This window comes from Myxocyprinus asiaticus, chromosome 5 (genome assembly GCF_019703515.2).
Source record: "Myxocyprinus asiaticus isolate MX2 ecotype Aquarium Trade chromosome 5, UBuf_Myxa_2, whole genome shotgun sequence".
Classification (NCBI taxonomy): domain Eukaryota; kingdom Metazoa; phylum Chordata; class Actinopteri; order Cypriniformes; family Catostomidae; genus Myxocyprinus; species Myxocyprinus asiaticus.
Genome location: NC_059348.1, coordinates 34,323,593 through 34,345,935, shown reverse-complemented (window position 1 = coordinate 34,345,935; position 22,343 = coordinate 34,323,593). Strand labels below are relative to the sequence as shown.

Genomic DNA, 22,343 nt, shown 5'->3' with positions numbered 1-22,343 from the left:
GCATCATCCCCCCGCTCTCTCTCTCTCTGTCTCTCTCTCTCTCTCTCTCTCTCTCTCTCTCTCTCTCTCTCCAGTGAGATGAAGCAAGCTCTAGTTGAGGAGAGCAGTCGATGTGTTCTGCTGTCACGGCAGCACAGGTTTAATGAGCGCTGCTGCATCCGTTGCTGTTCTCCATTCACCTTCCTGCTCAACCCCAAGTGCTTCTGTCTGGGCTGTTGCTACAACGTCTGCAAACGCTGCTGCACCTACAGTAAGAGGGACAAAGGCTGGCTGTGCTCTGCTTGCCAGAAGAGCAGGTCAGTATTGCTGAAGAGGGGCAGCGCTAACAAGAGCTAAGCTATAACTTATGTGATTCAGTGACAGATGAGTGGAGGCCAGTGAGAGAGAACTCAGTCAGGGGGCTTTTTTTTGGGAAACACCTGGCTGTTTATGACCAAAGATGTTTCTGCTATTGGTTATGAGGTATGTTGGCACCATTAAACTATTACAAATTAGTTTGCATGATGTACACAGTTATTTGAATCAATTTAAACTTAATCCATGGTAAGTGAAAAGAACATTTAAATTCTGCCATCTTTTACTCACCCTCATGTCATTCCGAAAAAGTATGTTTTTTTCATCCATGAAACACAAAAAGCAATATTAGGCAGAATGTTGCCCGGACAGTTACCATACACTGTCATTGTATGGAATAAAAAATGCGATGAATGTGAATGGTGACTGAACCTTACATTCTGCTAAACGTTCCAGTTCCAGTTCCAGTTCCAGTCTTCATCAGGTCATACACACTTGATGAAGACCCAATTTGTGTCAAAACATTGTCAATAAACTAGAATGTTTAGCAGTGTGCCAGCGTCTCTACTAATTTCTATGAACTTCAACTTGTAGCTGTGCACCTGCATTGACCTGAGCAACAGAATGGTGGCTGGTATCTGATGGGTGCCGGTTACTGGGCTGAGCAACAGAATGGTAGCTGGTGTCTAATGGGTGCTGGCCACTGTACTGAGCAAAAGGCTGGTTGACGACCGCTGGGGACCGGACAGACTTGTCGACAGCCACGGGAAACTGGACAGGCTCGTTGACAGCCACAGGGAACTGGACAGATTTGTCGACAGACACAGGGAACTGGATTGGCATGTCAAAAACCTCAGGGAACTGGACAGACTCGTTGATGGCCACAGGGAACAGGACAGGCTCGCTGACAGCCTCAAGGAACTGGAAAGACTCGATGACCACAGGGAATTGGACAGACTCATTGACTACCACAGTGAACAGGACAGGTTCATTGATAGCCTCAGGGAACTGGACAGACTCGATGACCACGGGGAACTGGACAGGCTGTGTGGTGGCCTCCGTAGTCAGGAGAACTGGCAGCGACTGGTAAATGGCCTCCGTGGATGGGAGTGATGGCAGTGACTGGGAAGCAGGGGCCCTTCTACTCCTCCCCTTCCAGAAGGTCAGAAGCACTGCTGCGGGAATGGCCGCCACCTCCTGACGGTCAGCAGTGGGCTCCTCCACCTCCTGGCATTCAGCAGCAAGCTCCTCTGCCTCCCGGCAGTCAGTGATGGGCCCCTCCGCCTCCTGGCAGTCAGTGATGGGCCCCTCCTCCTCCTGGCATTCAGCGATGGGCCCCTCCACCTCCTGGTGGTCAGCAGCAAGCTCCTCCGCCTCCTTGCGGTCAGCTGCGGGCTCCTCCACCTCCTGGCGGTCAGCAGCAGGCTCCTCCGCCTCCTGGCAGTCAGCAGCATGCCCCTCCATCTCCTGGTGATCAGCGACGGGCCCCTCCATCTCCTGACGGTCAGCAGTCTGCTTCCTCCTTTCTCGGCAGCTTGCCAGGGAAGAGCCCGGTAAGAGCCAGAGATATGACAGGGCACTGGCAGAGAGGGGTCTTGGGATTTTGCATTCCTCCTCTGCAGCATAAGCTCAACTTCTGCGAGCTGGCAGAAGTGGTCCACCAAATCCCAGTAGGGCCAGCAAAATATCTCCCCCAACTCCTCTGGACAGATGGACATGTCCAGGCCTGACAAAATGAGGTGTTTTAGGATGGTTTCACCAATACACCACCTGCAGGCCACATCAGAAAGCTCCTCAGCGTAAACACCAATGGGGTGACCGCGCTGGGAGCAGAAACCGAGAACCTGGGTGGTGTCTTGGGAGATGACCTCTCTTGGGCTGGAGCTGGGTTTGAAGAAATGCCAATATTGCCTCCGCTTGGTCCAAAAATGGTCTGATTTTAATGTCACAAATTGTTGAGGTAGGACCCAAAGGCAGGAGGCAAGTGAAAAAGGGCTTTATTTAAAATAATGAAAAAACAGAAACAAACACTCTCACAAGGGGGAAAATAACACAAACAGGATAAATCAAAATAAAGACAAGGACTGACCAAGGAGTACATGAACCGACTGAAAACACAGTCTGGCAAACTCATGAACACACAAAACAATCTGGCAAAGACATGAGGAATGAGGGCACAATATACAGAAGGAACACACATGAGGAACAGGTGAAACTAATTAACATAACAAGGACTAAACGAGGGAAAGTGACGAGGGAACGAGGAGGCGGAGTACATGGCAAGACAAACACAAAGCCATGTGCAAACATACAAGACCAAACAGCCATGAGTGCACATGGTGATGAAGAATCAAACATAGTCATGTGCACTCACAACACACAAGACATGTACAAACATAACCAATGGGTGGAGGAGACTGTTATGATCCTGCCACAACAAGAATAAACTAAGTAGCAGGATCATGACAGATCAGACCATTCTGAATTCATCAAATTAATATGTTAATTATGTGCAATACACAATGTAGAGCTGAGGAGGGCGGGGCCGGGCTGGAATGAGACACACCCGGTCCCCAATCAGCCTGATGGGGCGCGCGAGGGATAAAGGCGGCCGGGGATGACAGTTCGAGAGAGAGAGAATTGCAGGCAGCTGTACTGTGTGTTTTTGGTTGTGTGTTTTGTTTAAATTGTTTATTAAATTATTATTTAATTTGTCAAGCCGGTTCTCGCCTCCTCCTTTCCACTGAACCCCCTTACACTGGTGCCGAAACCCGGGAAGGAGGAGGGATTCCCGTCACAGAGTCCTCGACACTGCCGTCCACCCAGGGGAGCACCGCTGCCGTCCGACGGGGGACGGAGTAGCCCGACCACCCGGACGCGGGGAACGGCCGCCGTCCGCGAGGCGAGTGGGGACGGGACTCCCCGACCGCCTGGAGCGAGGGAGCCGCTGCCGGGGGCTGAGGAGTGCCCTGCCGTCCCCCGGGAACGCGGAGGGTTCGAGAGAAGACCGCCGTCCGCGGGGGGAGGAGGGAAGCGACTCCCCGACTGCCTGGAGTGGTAGGGCCGCTGCCAGGGGCGGAGGAGTGTCCCCACGGGACGCCGGGAACGCGGAGGGGCGTTCTGTCCGCTGGGGGTCGGAGGTCTGACTCCGGTCCGCCCGGGGAGGAGCGGCTGCAGTCCGCCTGAGAAGGTGGAGTAGTGATCGAGGAACACGCGACGGCGCATCAGAGAACCGGTGAGTTTCTTTTTCTCTCTCTCCTCTCTCTCTCTCTGTCGCTCCGTGTTGGCCTTTCCCTCGCCATTTTGTTTTGTTGTTTTTCCCCTCCTGTCTCCTCCCAGGTCGAGGAAGGCGGGGATGACCCGCCGGCAGTCGGGGCGTAAGGCACGCCCCCCCCCGGAGAGGAAGGGTGGGGGATGTACGTCATGCCGGGGGCTCCCCGGCCTGAGGCAACGCCGGGAGGAATGTAGAGCATAGGAGGGCGGGGTCGGGCTGGAATGAGACACACCCGGTCCACAATCAGCCTGATGGGGCGCGCGAGGGATAAAGGCGGCCGGGGACGACAGTTCGAGAGAGAGAGAATTGCAGGCAGCTGTACTGTGTGTTTTTGGTTGTGTGTTTTGTTTAAATTGTTTATTAAATTATTATTTAAGTTGTCAAGCCGGTTCTCGCCTCCTCCTTTCCACTGAACCCCCTTACACACATATACAGCATAAGATTGCATTTAAAGGCCCTTTTAAAGGTCACTGATAGCGCTTTCCAACCGACATGGTTCGTGGGAGGGTTCCTGGGCGGGGGCGAATTCTTTGTAATTAAAATATTTAAACCCCACAACCACCCCTCCCAATCCCCAACCCCGCCGTGTCCCCCAACAAACATACCTGTGGTCACATAAGAGTATATACACATGATTATAGACACACACAAAAATAAAAAGATAAAAATAAAAAATAAAATAAAAAATAATAATAATAATTACACGTCCAGCAATGTCAGGTATCCACCCTATTTCTCCATAAAGAAATACAATTTTCCTAGTCTTCTAAATGACCCTTCTTCAAAGGCTGCCACCCTCCCCATCTCCAAGCACCACTCGTGAAATGAGGGTGCTCCAGCCGACCTCCAACCCCTTAAAAAAATCTGTCTGGCGATCATGACGCTAGTTAGGACCCAACTCTTTATGTGTCTATTCTCAACAATGATGACCACCCCATCGCCCAGAATACAGAGTCTGGGGCAAAATGAAAACTGAGTGCCCAATACATCACACACAAGACTCTGAACCTTCAACCAAAACTCCTGGATCTTAACACACCCCTAAAAGACATGGGTTATGTCTCCATCCTCTGATTGGTATCGCCAGCAGGTGAGTGTGTCTTTAAGACCAAGCCTATACAATCTAGAGTTGGTCCAATTAAATCGATGTAAAATCTTGAATTGCATAAGGTGCACCCTTGCATCTCTAGATGCAGACTTTATGTTTTTTAGAATCCTAGCCCACTCTCCCTCCTCCAATACCAAGTTTAAATCTTTCTCCCATAATCTCTTGAGAAGTTAAAGCTCTGTCCCCCAGACTCTGAATTAGCAGGAAGTAATACACTGATGCCTCATGACCTTTTCCAAAAGCAGTGATCACCACTCCCAGAGTATCTACCTCTTTAGGGGGGTGTATACTCCTCCCAAAAATAGTACAGAGCAGGTGTCGTAGCTGTAAATATCTAAAGAACTGAGATCTGGGAATCCCAAAATGTTGAACCAGATTTTCAAAGGATCTCAACACTCCACTCTCATATAGGTCACCGAGTGTAGTAACCCCCCTCACAATCCACTCTGATCAGCAGAAAGGGGACTATTAATACATAATTTGGAGTTAAGCCATAAGCTCGAGGCAACATTTAAATAAATGTCTGAATTAAACACTCTGGACACTTTTGTCCATACCGAGTGTAAATGCGAGATAACGGGGTGTAACTTAACTTCTCTGATTAGTTTGATAGAAAGGATTTGCAATTGTGAAACAGGGGCAAGAACTTCCTGTTCAGGGAAGGGCTCTCTCAGGTGGAAGCGACCAATGAGCCAGATGTCTGAGACCGAATGCATAATTATAAAATAAAATCTTGGGTAGGCCTAGCCCATCATTATCAATCAGCCTGTGCAGCTTACTGAAATGTAATCTGGGATGTTTCCCATTCCAAATGAAGGACTTTGCTATGCTATCAAATTGCTTGAAATAAGTGAGAGGGACATCTATAGGGAGTGACTGTTGCAGGTAGTTGAATTTTGGAATACAATTCATTTTAATAACATTAACCTTCCCAATCATCGATAAATGTAATGAAGCCCACCTGCCCACATCGCTCAAAACATTTTTATTAAAGGGACAAAATTAACTCTAACTAAATCACACAAATTTGCTGGGAGTAAAATACCCAAATACTTAATGCCCTGTTTGGGCCACTGGAAGGCACCCGGCTGAAAAGCTGTTATCGGGCAGTATGCTGTCAGAGTCAAAGCTTTGGATTTAGACCAATTAACTCTGTATCACGAGAACTTAGAAAAGGAATGAATAATTCCTTAGAGGCAAGGCATAGATCTAGTAGAGTCAGAGACAAATAATAAAATATAAACTACGTAAAGCAGAAGCTTTTGCGCCACACCTCCCACCATCACCCTGGAAAATCATCCTCCTTTCTTATCATGGCTGTTAATGGTTCCAGGGCAAGACAGAACAATAATGGGGAAAGAGGGTAACCCTGCCGGGTGCCCCTATCCAGAGTAAAATAATCTGAAATTAATCAATTTGTTTGTACCACCCCTACCGGGTGTCTATAAAGTAACTTAATCCATCCAATAAAAGTATTCCCGAACCCATATATTTCCAAAATCTTAAAAGCTTATCCCATTCTACCATATCAAATGCCTTTTCGGCATCAAGTGAGATGGCCGCAACTGGAGTCTGATCATTTGCCACTGACCACATGATATAGATGAAACGCCTAATGTTATCAGAAGAGCTGTGGCCCCGAATAAACTCCACCTGATCTGTATGTATAAGAGATGTCATAACTTTACTTAATCGGTTAGCCAGAATTTTTGACAATATTTTTATGTCTGGCTGGATCAGGGAAATTGGACGGTAACTCTTACACTCACTTGGATCTTTGTCATTTTTAAGAATCAGACTGATCTGGGCTTGTGTCATGGTTGGCAGAAGCTTTCCATTCTTTAATGATTCCGTATAAACGTCTAACGAAAGTGGAGGCAGTTCTGTAGCATAAGATCTAAAACATTCAGCGGCAAATCCATCTGGCCCCGTTATTACCTCATAAAGCTCCTCCAAGGTTATCTCAGAATCAAGAGAATTTGTTTTGCTCAGTCGTCAGTTTAGGGAGTTCTAATGGTTCCACAAAGTTTCTAATATCTTCATCGGTAAACGAAGATGTGGAACTATAAAGATCAAGATAGAATCCTTTAAAAGCATTATTAATATCAATGGCTGAGGTAAATATTTCACCACCAGCAGATTTCACTGAGGGAATGGTAGAAAAAGACTCTCTCTGCTTTATATATCTAGCCAAATGCTTCACTGCTTTGTCCCCCAACTCAAAGTATGACTGTCTTGCCCTGAATAGCCAAAACTCCACCTTCCATGACAAAATAGTATTCTATCTATATTTCAATCGGGTCAATTCTCTGAGTCAATTCTCATCAGACGACATTTGTCACTTCAGCTCTGCCTCTGCACTTTTAATATTCCCTTCCAACTCCACAAGTTCTTGTGCTTTAGATTTTTTTGATGAATGAGGCATTCTGTATGATCCGACCCCTAAGAACCGCCTTAAGTGCCTCCCAAGCCACGCCCACAGAGGATACTGAGGACCTGTTGGTCTCCATATAAACATTAATTTCAGCCTTTAACATTTGTTGGAAATCAGGATTTTGCAAAAGGGATACATTAAAGCGCTAAATGATTTATTTTTCTCCTTTTGTGGCAGCACCTCTAAACTCACCAGGGCGTGATCTGAGACTAAGATGTTTCCAATTGAACAATCAACAACAGATGAAATGAGGGACTTAGATATAACAAAAAAAAATCTATTCTAGAATAAATCTTATGGACTGATGAAAAAAATGTATAGTCCCTCCTGGGGCGAATTCTTGAACTGTGTCCACCACAGAAAAGGGCGTTACAGGGCTGAAAACCTGGTTCAACACCGGTCCCAAAAGCTTGCTGGTCTCCACGCAGGAACCGATTACGTCAAGGGGTGGAGAGCGGGACAATGTTTCGTCAACAAATTTTTCACAAAAAAAAACGTAACTACTGTCAGCAGCAAAGAGTAATTATTCACTTTATAAAAACAATAAAAAATCATCAAATGCATCAAATTATCAAACATCAAATGCGTTCAGGTAATGCTGACGAAACAAGCATTCTACGTGCGATATGGTCTTTATGGAGATCCGAGATTAACTAGAGATATCGCAAAGGGGAAAAATAGTCTATGAGAAAATCCAGCATGAAATGATGCACACCGGCTTGAATCAGACAATTGACCAAATAATAAACAAATCGAAAAACACTTAAGTGAGTGCAGGGACAGTAAGAAGGACCTAAACATAAGTGACAGTTTTTTTGGACTTGGAAACCGACCAGCCTACTATCTAACCGGGACATTAAATTCAGCCAGTCACGCTCGAGATAAACAGAATCGTCGGTGTCCTCTGCTGCTGATCTTAGTAAGTTATTATATTTGTCAACTTTGTTAGCTTTCCTTACACTGTTGTCTTCTTTTTTTGTGCATTGTTTTGCTCAGTAAGGGCATTTTTGACCAGAAACTCTAACTGCGGAAGATCGCAGCTAGCTGTTAAGTAAATTTAGTGATTCTCAGTCAAGACATAAACATAATATTATATGCTAAGGCAAAACTCCAAATATAACCATCTGCTACACCAATGTTAATAATGATTCCACTGTTAGAGTTGAAAGAATTTAGCAAGTTAAGCCATAGTTGATATAAAATAATGTAGTTACATTACCTGTTGTTTTTAGCATAGATGTCGTCTCTGACAGTCTTGTTAAGTAATGTAATAATGTTGGATTGCATTACTCCGTATATTTAAATATGTCCTCAAAAACAAGAGTAAAAGCTGTACACAAACACTGTTGTGACATGCCATGTTTGTTTATGGGCAGGTTAAGTAGTCACGTAACCCATTACGTCAATGTTTGGTTCTGAAGTCAGTGGAAAAGCGTGGCCGGCTAACAAAAGGCTCCAGATTGCCCTGGCCGTGAACCAGCGGAGCACAGGCTCGGCACGCGAACCATCGCCATTTCAGTGGAAAAGGGCTATGAGTGGTAACTGAGTACAGAGTATTATTAAAGCAACACAAAAAAGACTTTTGCTCCACTTATATGCACAATGACGGACACATGCAGGCCTACAAACACAAAATAATTAAATAATTTAGGTTTACGGGGCCTGGGTAGCTCAGCAAGTATTGACACTGACTACCACCCCTGGAGTCGAGAGTTCGAATCCAGTGTGTGCTGAGTGACTCCAGCCAGGTCTCCTAAGCAACCAAATTGGTCCGGTTGTTAGGGAGGGTAGAGTCACATGGGGTAACCTCTTCATGGTTGTGATTAGTGGTTCTCGTTCTCAATGGGGCACATGGTAAGTTGTGCGTGGATCGCGTAGAGTAGCATGAGCCTCCACATGCAGAGTCTCCGCGGTGTCATGCACAAGGAGCCACGTGATAAGTTGTGCGGACTGATGGTCTCAGAAGCTGAGGCAACTGAGACTTGTCCTCCATCACCTGAATTGAGGTGAGTAACCGCACCACCATGAGGACCTACTAAGTAGTGGGAATTTGGCATTCCAAATTGGGAGAAAAGGGGATAAAAAAACAAAACAATATAGGTTTACGTCATTAGATTTTGATTCTATGGTGCATCATTTTCAATTATACCCAAAGCTAAATGCTTCAGAAATGGTGACGCTTATTATGTTACTATTATATAAACTTTTTATTTAGTCTATTTTATATTAGGTGTTTCATTTTTGTGCAAAACATGATTGTATTTATCTAGTTTTTAACAAAAATATCATTTCTTTTTATTCCTATCTTTAAATACACATGCACATTTGAGCCGAGTTAGAATTTTGATACAAGGACACTTCCTCTCTGTTTATCTTCTCTTTTGTCACATAAAGTGTAACAAAACTGATGCACATTCAATGATTTCACCTATCAGTGCAGTGTGTACAGTATTAGATCGTAAGGGAATGGAAGCAGACAATTTAAGTTTGTGCTATGTTTTAAACATATTATGCTATTGGGGGTACAGTATATACAATTTGCAATATATGAAGTTACCAAACGTAGGTTCGGGAGGAGCACGTCCATCTAATCTTCCAATTAATTATGAGAGTATTAAAGCAACCTCTCACCTCATCACAGTGTCAGTTCTCCCAGCATCCCACCACCTCTCCAACTCCTCCGTAGGTATTTCACCCATATTAATCATCTCCATCCTTCACTAGTCCTGGAGCGGTCATATTTGAGCTCAAGTTGAGTCTCCTCCTCAAGCCCCTCTATCATGGCTTGCTAGCCAAACCTGTTTACCATTTACGCTAAAGATTATATGGGCATGCGAACTCGTGAAATACCATCTACAGTGGTTTGGTATTGATTTTGGCACTGTCTTCAGTGGTCTAATTAGTTAAATAAATGCAAAGTGATTACCATGAACAGCACAGAGTGACTCTTGAAGCAAAATTCTTTGCTATGGGTCAAATATAATTTGTCTTCAGGGGGTGTCTGTACATTATGAAGCGATGCACAATTTTATTTTAAGCATGGAAACAACAGCACCTTTTAAAGACCTCTCATATTTCTCTGCATACTTCTTAAAAAAAAACAACAACAACTGATTAAAATAACCAGTGTAAAGGAAACAAAATTTGGGAATGGTCTCAATTAAAGGGACCGCTCACTCAAAAATTCTGTCATCATTTACTCTCTCTCCCTCTCATGTTGTTCCAAACCCGTATGAGTTTTCTTCTTCCTTGGAACACAAAAGATGTATGGCAGAATGACAGCCTCGTCATCATTTACTTTTGCTTGTATAGAAAAAAATATGCAATGAAAGTGAATGTTGACTGAGACTAGCATACTGTAACTGCCTAACACCTCCTTCTGTGTTCCACAGAAGACAGAAAGTCATATGGGTTTGGAACATCATGAGTGTAAACTAACTCTTTAAGCATGGAAGTGTGCCTTTGTTTATTTATTTTCAGGCTCCTGAAGACCCAGTCACTGGAATGGTTCTACAATAATGTAAGAAGGCGCTTTAAAATATTTGGCAGTGCTAAAGTGTTAAAGAACCTCTACAGGAGGCATGCAGCAGAGCGTGGAGTGCTAGCAGAACTTACAGGTACTCACCATCTGGAGTGCTGTATGAAATTTCTTTAAAATAAAAATATATCTGTGATATTTTGTAATGTATTTTGCTGTATTTTTGCTAGATTCTTAGGGTAAAATATAAATGACCACCTACACCTGGTGAAAATCTCATCTTGGTTTGGAATTAAAAGAATTAAAAAGGTCCACTTTTCTAAGTTCTGGAGTCAGGAAAATAGGATTATTGCATGGAAGCTTTTATTTCACATAGAGGGCACATGCTGTGAGATGAAGATGTTTGAATTGAAAGCACAAAAGACATCGTGACAGATATGACAGTCTTTTTCGTGACCCTTTTTTGTTTATATGTGCATGTCTTTACCACTAATGTGTATATGGTTAAAGGACTAGTTCACCCAAATATAATAATTCTGATATTATTTACTCCTCCTCATGTTGTTCCAAACCCAAATTACTTTCTCTATTCCATGGAACACAAAAGGTGATGTTAGGAAGTATGTTAGTGATTGACAGTCTCAGTCACTCTTCACTTTGATTGAATGGAAAAAGATGCCATGAAAGTGAATGGTGACTGAGACTGTCAGTCCCTAACTATTTTCTTTCGTGTTCCATGGAACAAAGAAAAGTCATAAGGTTTAGAACAACATAAAGGTGAGTAAATTATGACAAAATGATTAATTTTGGTTGAACTATCCTTTTAAGGAAAGAGCTGGCAGGGGTCTTCTGATCTGAGTTCCACCTCTGTATCCGATTTAGCAGTGGCGAGATTTTAGAGAATTATTCATGTTTATGGAGGAAAGGTCACTGTACAGTTTATACATGATCTGATCCTTTCACTGTCATATTCTTACACTTAAATATTGAATCAAAATCCAGCATATGCATATAGTTCTATACAAAATAATTGCTTGAATTTGGTCATTTGCTTAACCTTTCTATGGTCTTAACGATCAAGTCCCACTGTTGATCTCATTGGGTCAAATTGACCATGATCGTTACATCACAGTTCAACCTTCACAATTCCCCCTTTGAGCCCCTTTGAAATTTGACACAGAGAAAAGCTAGACAAGATAATCTGTTATAGTTTATTGTCAGACAAGTGCTAAGAATGGAGCGATAAGCTTATACCATTATCGTGGATAGGTTTTTATGCTACATCTCAGTATCGTTATGCTACATCGTCTTCAGTATTAAAAAGCTAGATTTATAACATTACTTTGATTTGCTCCTTGCTGAAAAGACCAGCTTAGACAAGTGTGAATTTTTATGCAGGTCTAGTCTGCACCACGTCTTATCCAATTTTTGTGAGAGCACGAATTCTAGTTTGGGGATTCCACCAGCAGAGGATATTAAAGAGCTATCAATCAATTTTAAAACAATGATTTGTGTGTCAGTAGATCAATAATCATAGTTATAATAATAATATGTTTATTTTGTATAGCGCCTTTCCAAAGCTCAAGGACGCTGTACAGAAATTAAACATTAAACTGAGAAACATAAAACAAATATACATTATAAAACAATGAACAATGGGAGAGCAGCAAAGCATGTTTCAAGCATCCAGTAACATTGTCAAGACCGCAGGTGAGAACATACTGTAAATCGGAGGAAACACAAACTTCCTCTGTAGCATTTCACCACTAAACACCACAGCACTGGAACAATGGCAGACAAAACAGGAGAGAGTTCACAGCAAGGACGTAGTTATGCCGCAAAAGAAAGTAAGACACTAATGGTCCATATATCTATTCTTCTAATACATAACATACAGCCCATTTACAATACCAAATTCTAATGAATGACAATGTCCTCATTTATATTGATGTTGCTTAACAGGGAATTGAATATATATATTAGGATGCAGACAGTGCAATAACCAGAGAAAAACCTCAGAATTAACCTGTACTTGACCCAGCACATTAGTGACTAACACGCACAAATTTGCTAACACACTGGCAAGCCTAGACTGCCTAGATGAAAATGTCAAAACTTAATGGCCATGCCCACTGACTTTGTGCGTATGACAGATTGCATATTGCTGCGTTTAAGGCTTAGCATTCTTAAAATAGGGTCCATGACCTTTACAGTAAAATAACTAAAATCGTATGCCTTCAGAAGACTTAGAATATAATGTACGAGCCGCATGGGCATTTTATGACACATTTTTAAGTCTTTTTTAGCTTTAAAATTATCAACTGTATTGAAATCAGCAAACGGGATACCCTTAAAATTCCTCCTTTTGTGTTCTTCAAAATAAAGATATGTGTTTAGAACAACCTGATTACATGAACTTTCATTTTTTGGTGAACTGTTTCTTTAAGCTGCACCTGCACTTCAGGATCCTATTTGTGGAACCAGCATCCAAAACACAACAAATGTTGGTGACCTGTGACCCATTTCACTGGTCTTTCAGCAGAAATCATCTCAGTATAGAGTAGGTGTAAGGAGAGTCTGTGCATTGGCTTGGATGTAAAGGGCAAGTGGTAGTTGGTGACTTCAGAGGCGCTTTGACCTTCACTAGTTCAAGTGAAACTCTTCAAAGGGCTCTGTGTGGAGCTGAGGCCATTTTGATATGTCAGTAGTTATCTATCAAATGATTTGTCATCCACCAGCTCTGTGAGACTGGAACAGTGTCTGTCATAAAGAGAAACCTATGATCACAGCTATCAAATCATGTTTCAGAATAGGAAGTGCTGTCTCATCTCTCAAACTGAAATGCTCAAACCATCAATAAGCTGTCCAGGTGACAGGAACAGCTTACAACAACAACAACAAAAATGTCTGATTGCATATGACTGTGCTGTAATTTCTTCTTTTCATATTGAGTCAAGCTCTTTCTTACTGTCTTGCTTGACCCTGTCAGTCTTGAGGATATTATTTTCAAGACCATTGCACTTAGCACTATAGTGTGCTGAGGAACAGTGGAATGGAAAAAATAAATAAAATAAACATTAGGAAACACTAGAAATTAAACAGGCATTTCACCCAAGTGCACTGAATTGCAGTATGTGGATGTTAATCATATTAATATAAGATGTGCCACTCAGCTATTAGAGGTAACATTAAAATTTCTTCGTGGCATGCATCACACACAGTCTGAAAGTTACACACTGAATATGGAAAGATTTAAACTTTTTGTCCATAATTTAGATCAAATCAACTGTAATATTTTGTGCACCAACAGAGGGCAGCACTTATGAGGAGAGCATCTGCAACGAAAGCAGTGTATATGAGAGCGACTCTACGTTCTACAGGCAAAGTGAAGGTTTGTGGTCACATGAATCCTATCTATATGTACGGTTTGATTGTAAAAGATAAGCACTGTTATGAAGTTTCACTATAGATTAATTTTCAGTGATCGTTTGAACTACAGTAGCCCCAAAACGTATTTGGACACTTTAACCACACTTAATGTACGAATGTCTTGCAATAGATAACCAAATGTCATTTATTTTAAAGAGGGGTAGCACAAGCACACTTTTCAAGCAAACATTTCAGAAAACGTTTGTTGAGCTTTAAATGATTAAACAATAGATATACTGTTAAAATTAAGACAAAAAGTATTTGGACACTATATCAACATTCTAATTGTCATAATTCATAGTTAATGTGATAAACTACACCTGTGGTTACTCTAGTAGGGCACCTGTGTGAACCTGAATGTAACTGACTTAACACATCAACAACTGGGATGTGTATTAACTTACAATTGCAAAAAATGTCTGAGAAAAGCATCATTTTGCAGATGCCAGTGATATTTTATCTAATGAAAAACAGTTCTTTTTATTGTTTTTTTAAGGCCACTGTTTATGACAAGGTAAAATAAGTACAGTTTTTTTATTTGTATGGAGTCTGTTACCTTGTCTCTTCAGAGCACAGCATGGCTGAGACGATTAGTGTGGCACTGTGGGTGGCAGAAGAGGCCATAAATGAGGCCATTGCTAAGGCTGAGAGGCAGGCTGACAGTCAAGTAAGACCTTCCCATTCATATTTATTGAGGAACAGTATATGTTTTATTTATTTATTCTTATAAATGAGTTTCAACTGCTTGACATTTTCTTTGAAGGAAAAGCAGAACGAAGCTCATTATCTGCAAGAGAACAGAGGAGAGCTTATAGAGGAACTGGCCACAACTATTATACAAAAAGTGAGTAGCATAACTGCACTGAACTTTCAGGAATCTACAGATATACATTCTCTCGAATTGAGTTTGCAGTGATTTAAGAAGACAGAATATCAAAGTATTACTGATTAAAAATACAGAGGCTCAATTATGAATGCATTTATTTGTTCGTTTTAATGGTTTTAGATCATCCCTTAATCTGAATATATGAGATTAAGGGATAGCCTACATATAGTATCACAAGGTTCATGGTATATGTATACAATACATTTCAAGACTCTTCATGTGACATCAAAAAGACAATGGGGAATTGAATGAATTGATATCATATGTTGAGGAATAAATAGGAACATTTTATTATTACCAATATTGACAATGTTTTTATAAAATCATTATATTGGAATATTTAAACCTCAGATTGTCTGGCGGAGGAGGGATCTGTCTGAGAAGCAGTCTGGATCTAATCTGGACTTGTCGCCTGGCCAGAACACTGATATGACCTCTCCTGTTCAAACCCAGAGTGCCTTCAATGCTTCCCTCTGGGTACCCATGCCTTCTCTTTCTTTCCAACACCGAAACATCTAGTGATTGTGGTCATTTATAAGAAATGCACCTTTGCATATACTGACTCTGGCTTGCTTATTTAATGCTTTTTGTATTACTCTTGAGCATTGATATTAGCTGAATAATACGTCTTCTCTCCCTTCAGCGATCACAATCAGCTTTTTGTCTGGATGAGAGAGTGGACCAGCATGGCAACATTGGTTCAAGACCCCCAGCCTCTAAAAGTGATGCTCTAGAAATGAAGAAAGAGGGAGCAGTGCCTGTTCAGGCCTTGCCTAGCTGGAGGAGTGTTGACCGACTGGATAATTCTAGTTAGAGCCTTCCTATAAATCCATATTATACTTAGTCACAGTTAATTAAAGTGACAGTTCACCCAATAATGAAAAATCTGTTATCATTTACTCACCTTTATGTTGTTCCAAACCCTTATGACTTTCTTCTGTGGAACACAAAAGGAGATAAAATATCTCAGTCACCTTTTACTTTCATTGCATCTCCTTTTGTTTTCCATGTAGGAGAGAAACTCATAGTCAAGTCAAGTCATTTTTATTTGTATATATTTTCACAACAGGCATCATTTCAAAGCAGCTTTACATAAAATTATGCTATAACAGAAAAAAAGCTGTTATATCTAAGAGTCATCTTTGTGCGAATCATACAGGAGGATTTAAATTTTTGAGTGAATTATCCTCTTCACCCATATGCGTAATATGTTGGGCTGATAGCTGCTCTTCAACTTGAAAAGGTCACAGACAGCTTAAAGACAGGCTGGACAAGATTTTATAAATAAACTGCTGAATTTTATCCCTGTAATACTTTTTAAACTGACCATCTTATGGAACTAATTCATAATGTGACGACTTCTTTGTGTGGCTAAAACTTTACATTTATTCATGTCTAAATGTGTTTATAGTGTGCGTGTGTGTGTCTTCAGTGTTGCAGAGCCCTGACAGTAACTGGATTGCTTATCAGAACACCCTGCTGTCTCGGCCAAGTCTTCTAACCAAGCGTAAGAGTCTGGTCTACAGCGTCTTAGAAAAGGAGTCTGGTGTTGTGTCCGCTTATGATGAGATGGGCTCTGGAACAGAGGCTAACGGTGATGGGGTCTGGGGTGCTGCTTTGCTAGAACTTCGTCGTAAAATGTCTGCAAACAAGCAGTCAAGTCACCCTGAGTCTTACAGCCGTCACTCAACCTTGCCTTTGGATGGTCAAACCCAACAGCTCATCAAAGACACCTTTAACGCTGATACTGATAACAACCCTGCCCAATTTGACCTGGACGGACCACTGCCCAAGTCCCACAAAGCTCTGCTGCCCTTCCTGAAGAGAAAAGTGCCACCAGAACACAGACGCCCCTCATACACCCGCCGTCCAAGCATCATGGATATTAATTTCAACCCAGGGACAGAGAGCAGCGAGGATGGTCTAGAGGACAACAGGGTCAAGAGGTTACCCCTAAGAAGGAAAAATAAGAGAGAGGAGGCAGAGTGGAAAGGACAGTCTGTATTGTCTACATCTGTACCGGTGAGGAAGGCTTATTTATGTTCTAAAGCTTTGGATTATGTAATATCCCAGCTAAACAAGCAAGTACTTGGACAGAGACACTATTTTGATTTTTATGATCTTATTAATACAGCAGGGTTTCCAAAATCATGAAAAACCTGAAAATATAAAATTAATAATAAATAAAAATAAATTTGTTTTCAAGGCATCAAAAAGACTGGAAAGTCTTAAAAGTCAAAATAAAACTTTATAAGAGATGTAATGAAACCTTCATATTTATTGTCAATCTACTTTTTATAATTATGTTCTGCGATAAAATATTTAGTCTACTTCCATACAGAAATCTGATATATGGCAATATATGTCAAACCCATACATGAAATATACAGTATGTTCATATGGTTTTCACTGATATAAAAAGTCACACACTTGTACATACTGTATATGGAACAGATGTGGAAAAAAATGCTACATACTGTAAGTGTTTTCATATATGTAACATATATTTTCCCAAATACTAGTGGAATTAGAAAATGTATATATGCTCATAATAGAAACTATTATTTTATATACTGTATACTATATGTTCATATATGGCCATATATTTTCGGCTAGAAGATACTGCTCTTGGGTAGAGCATGTGAAACTTGCTTGCAAGCCATAATGATGTCCAATTTGTGAGTGTGAGCGAACCTTTCTTTTGAGTCAGTTTCAATGAATTGTTCATTTAAAATGTTCAATAAAAAATTTAATTATAAAATTAAAAAGACTCATTAGCAAATCAGTCTAATCAAAATCATTTTCACTTATCAAGTAATCAAAAACGATTAGAAAAGTCATGGAAATTAATCAGTCAAAAAGCGTGGGAACCCTGATACTAAGACAGTGTAATTTTTTTATTGGCAGGATTGCAGTAGCCAGCTCTCGGACGCTCTAGTGAAGAGACAGTACATGAAACCAGACTCAGTCTTGCGAGAAAAAGGACTCAGCGATCATGATCTAGAAGCTGACACTTCAGACACTGCAACTCCTGACATTTTGAGCTCTGGAGTAGTGACCCCTGATCCATTTGGAGCTGATCTCAAAACTCCCAGCAATGCAAATCATGGGGCCCTTGGTGTGGTTGGATCTTTAGATCAGGAGTTGACTTGTAAACTTAGAGAGCTATCTAGTCAAGTCAGAGAAACACAATTTTCCTCCACTGAGGATGAACTGGACAGGTTGGAGTATCCAGATGATGAAGCAAAAGCAGTAGATGAGGTTATGGGACATGCTTTATTGGGTATTGAGATTGATGCAAAAGAAAGATCAGATGAAATTGAAGCCACACACCAACAAAAGAGAACAGAGAGGCTGGAGAAAGATAAGCTGACTTACAAACTTAGAGAGCTAACCAGTCAAGTATGTGAGACACAACTTTCCTCCACTGGAGATGAATTGGACAGGTTTGAAGATCAAACTGAAACTGAATGTGAAAATCAACCAATGGGAACTGAGATGTTGGAGGTTGATGATGGATGGACAGATGGAGACAAAATGATACAATATGTAGAGAAAACCAAATATCATGTAGAGAACATGGTTGAAAAAGCAGAAGAAGAGAGATCAGAGAAAAGGCAAAAGGACAGTGTGCCAGAGCCGGACATCAGTGCGCAAAATGATACTAAGGACAAGACACAAGCTTCTGAAGAATTGAGCACTGAGAGCCAAACACAAAGACTTACTGGGACAGATCCACAAAATGAGATGGTTCAGAAGATAAGGAGCAAGGGAGAAGTCCAGACTGAAGAAGAAAAGACAAAAAGGAAAGATTTTGGAAGCTCAGTTGAAGTTGAGCAGAGCAGAGCTGAGAATGCAGAGACAGTCAGTGTATCCAGTGAATTTAGATATATTAATGAAGATGGAAAGGTGGAATTTGATAAGATCATTGATAGTGTAGTAAAGGCTTGGGATAACACGGAAGAAGAGACAAAAGCTTATACTTGTGAGGGAGTATTTTTAGCCAGAGTAGAGAATGTGGGAGAGAAACTGGAGAGACTACAGGCAGAGGAGGAAACAAAAATCGAGAAAGGAGTTGAAAAACAGGAGATGCAAGACAACACAAAATCTGAGCGATCTTTTGTTGGTCAAGGACCGAAGGAGGCTCAGAAGGAGGAAAAAGAAATGAAAGAGGGCAAGATCAACAAAGCTTTTGCACTTGAAAGACACAGAGAAGATACTGAGGGGACAGAAGGCAAGGAATGCAAGACTATTTTCAAAGCATCAGAAGAGAAAGTTCTGGAAAAGGATGTTGCCAACAGTCAACGTGACTTGGCTGAGAAAAGAGAGGAGCAGGAAGAGAAGGATACCACAACCCAGAACTCTTTTCAGCATAGCGCCCCACCTGGTCAGGAGGAGTATCTGTCACCAGAAGAGATCTACAAGGTATCAACTCAAACCGATTCAGGCCACAGTAACATTCATTAATTTGCTCATTAAACAGTTCCTCTGTAGCTCTGCTTAATGCTTTCTTATTGAGCCTACATTTGATCTCCAATATATACCCATTCCATGAGCACTTAACCAGTCATTAAAAAAAATTAAAAAAAAATCCTGTTGCACTTTATTCTGTTTTGAATACTATTATGATGCTAGTGATACTTTGTAATACAGCACTTTTCATACCACTGTCTCCTTAAGATGATTCACTTATGTTTTCCTCTTTTGTAAGTCACTTTGGATAAAAGTGTCTGCCAAATGAATAAATGTAAATGTAAATATACTACAGCAGGTTATACTTGTACCCTAAAGGACAGAATGCTCTCATTTAGACCAAAAGACACTCATACTGTATTTACTACTATTTAGCTCCCTTCCCTTTACTGTATATACATTTCATTTGCTGTCTGACCATTGTGACTATCATAACGGTTCCAGCATTCATTCTACATTCTCTAGTTACTTGATTTTACTCTTAAGATGCCTTTCTCTATATATTCTATCATTAATAGAGGTACTCGGCTGCATCACTGCGCAGCATCACCACAGAGGTGCTGAAAGTTCTAAATGCCACAGAGGATCTGATTCACGGATCTATGGGAGACGGGAGAAGCCAGCCAGACCACAGTGACCTCTCAACTATTCCCCCAGTCGAGACCAGGAGACTGGATGAACAGCTCAGCAAACTGGAGGAGAATGTATGGATTTTTTCTGAGATACAGACACCTCCTTACCACAGGGCATTAATCTGCCTTTAATGTATACTTATCTTGTACAATTTACAATGCACAATTCTGTGTTTTTTCACTTTGTGCAGGTGTACGTGACTGCAGGTACAGTGTACGGGCTTGAGGCTGAACTGGGAGATCTAGAGGAGTGTGCATGCAGCATCAGTGGATCCACCACTGAAAGAGAGCTCGCTCACCTGGAGGATGAGGTGGCCTCTGCAGCAGCCCAGGTGCAGCAATCTGAGCTCCAGGTGTGTTCAACCTGGATGCTGTGCTCTCTCTTTCAGGATCTCATCAGAAGCTCAGTGTGCATTGCTCTGAAGCTGCAAGCACGTGGATTGAGAGGCACTTGGTGTATTTAGGACTTCTTTCATTTTTTATTTATTTTTTTATAATTTTCTCCCCAATTTTGGAATGCCCAATTCCCACTACTTACCAGGTCCTCGTGGTAGCACGGTTACTCACCTCAGTCTGGGTGGCAGAGGACAAGTCTCAGATGCCTCCGCTTCTGAGAGAGTCAATCCACGCATCTTATCACGTGGCTCCCTGTGCATGACACTGTGGAGACTCACAGCATGTGGAGGCTGTCACAGTGTGTCACTGTTATGTTCTCAAGGACTCTTATTTTGATATACATCAGTTTACCATGAACTACATTTCCCATGATGCATTGCCCTCATCACAGCCATCTGTTCCCCATCTTCCTCACCTGTTCTCCATTCCTTCATCAACACCTGTTTGTATATATACCCTAATGTTTTTGTTCTCTTTTTGTCAATTCTAGTCCATTTAACCCATGTGTTAGTTTGTAGTTTATGGTTTATTGTTTGTTGTTACATTTGTTCATGTAGATTTGTATCTCTATCATCATCTTCATTAAAAGCTTGCAAATAGATCCATCGCCTCCCGTCTCATCTCAGCTATAACATGTGACAGAAGAACTGACCCAGTATGGATCTAGCAGCTGTAAGAATTCTCCTCTTTACGCAAGGTGACCGTCCAGTTGAGGATCACATCCGTGAGTTTCTTTAACTGGCTAATTTAGTGCACTATGATAACCGTGCTCTGGTGATTTTCTTCAGAGCCGGTCTAAATAGTGCACTAAAGGCACGGATGCCTCTGGCAGATCTTCACCGGACATTGTGCGAATACGTGGAGGTGGCTCTGAAACTTTGTGGCTCCCCTTTCACTGTGGGTAAGGAGGATGAGGACATTGAACCACCTCCCACAGTAAACACCCCTCAGCCTTCCATGGCCCCTTCGTCCAAGACTTCTATGGCCCCTTCATCCAAGCCTGCCATGGCCAACAAGCCAGCGCCCACGCCTGCCACGGCCAACAAGCCTGCGCCCACGCCTGCCACGGCCAATGAGCCAGCGCCCACGCCTGCCACGGCCAACGAGCCAGTGCCCACGCCTGCCACGGTTAATGAGCCAGCACCTACGCCTGCCACGGTTAACGAGCCAGAGCCAACGCCTGTAGCCTCGACCATCCCAGAGCCAATGCCTGTAGCCTCGACCGTCCCAGAGCCAATACCTGTAGCCTCGACCGTCCCAGAGCCAACGCCTGTAGCCTCGACTGTCCCAGAGCCAGCTCTTGCTGAGCTAATAGACCTGGAGTTGATTCCCGCCCTTGTTCCCACCCCGTGTACTCCCCCTCTCCTCTGGTTCCATCCAGCATCATGGACTCACTGGTTCCATCCAGTACCCTAGCCCTTCCTCCTCCGCTGGTTCCTTCCAGCACGTTGGCCCCTTCCCCTCTGTTGCCTCCATCCAGGACATTAGCTCCTCTTCATCCTGATCAGTTGATTCCCCCCAAGTCACCGGCTTGACCATCGCCCCCAGTGAATTCCCAGACAAGGGTAACTGTTGACCCTCCAACTCCACCTTGGCCCTCCGAGCCCTGGACTCCGCCTTTGTCCTCCGAGCCCTCAACATCACCTCGGCTCTACGTCCCCTCATCTCCACCGTGGTCCTCCAGCCTATCGGCTTCACCGAGGTTCCTCATTCCCCCAGCTCCACCTTGGTCCACTGGTCACCTGGCTCTGCCTCGGCTCTACGATCCTTCGGCTCCACCAGGGACCTCCATCCCTACAGCTCCGCCTTGGTCCTCAGTCCCACTGGCTCCGCCTCAGTCCTCCGATCCCCCCAGCTCTGCCTTGGTCCTCTGAGCCTACGGCGCTGCCTTGGTCCTCCGATCCTCCAGCTCCACCATGGTCCTTCGAGCCTTCAGCTG

The 22,343-nt window shown here is 42.6% G+C and overlaps 1 protein-coding gene across 1 annotated transcript in view; it reads left to right on the top strand.

Annotated features, from left to right (window-relative positions):
* The window catches only part of LOC127440398 (rab effector MyRIP-like), a 30,981-nt gene that overhangs the window by 6,082 nt on the left and 2,556 nt on the right, over positions 1 to 22,343 (top strand). The window contains exons 2-12 of the mRNA XM_051696935.1: positions 75 to 296; positions 10,591 to 10,727; positions 13,899 to 13,979; positions 14,587 to 14,684; positions 14,781 to 14,861; positions 15,255 to 15,380; positions 15,547 to 15,712; positions 16,336 to 16,925; positions 17,811 to 19,328; positions 19,895 to 20,080; positions 20,200 to 20,361. Coding sequence (XP_051552895.1) covers positions 75 to 296; positions 10,591 to 10,727; positions 13,899 to 13,979; positions 14,587 to 14,684; positions 14,781 to 14,861; positions 15,255 to 15,380; positions 15,547 to 15,712; positions 16,336 to 16,925; positions 17,811 to 19,328; positions 19,895 to 20,080; positions 20,200 to 20,361 — 3,367 coding nt within the window. The remainder of the gene's footprint in view (positions 1 to 74; positions 297 to 10,590; positions 10,728 to 13,898; positions 13,980 to 14,586; positions 14,685 to 14,780; positions 14,862 to 15,254; positions 15,381 to 15,546; positions 15,713 to 16,335; positions 16,926 to 17,810; positions 19,329 to 19,894; positions 20,081 to 20,199; positions 20,362 to 22,343) is intronic.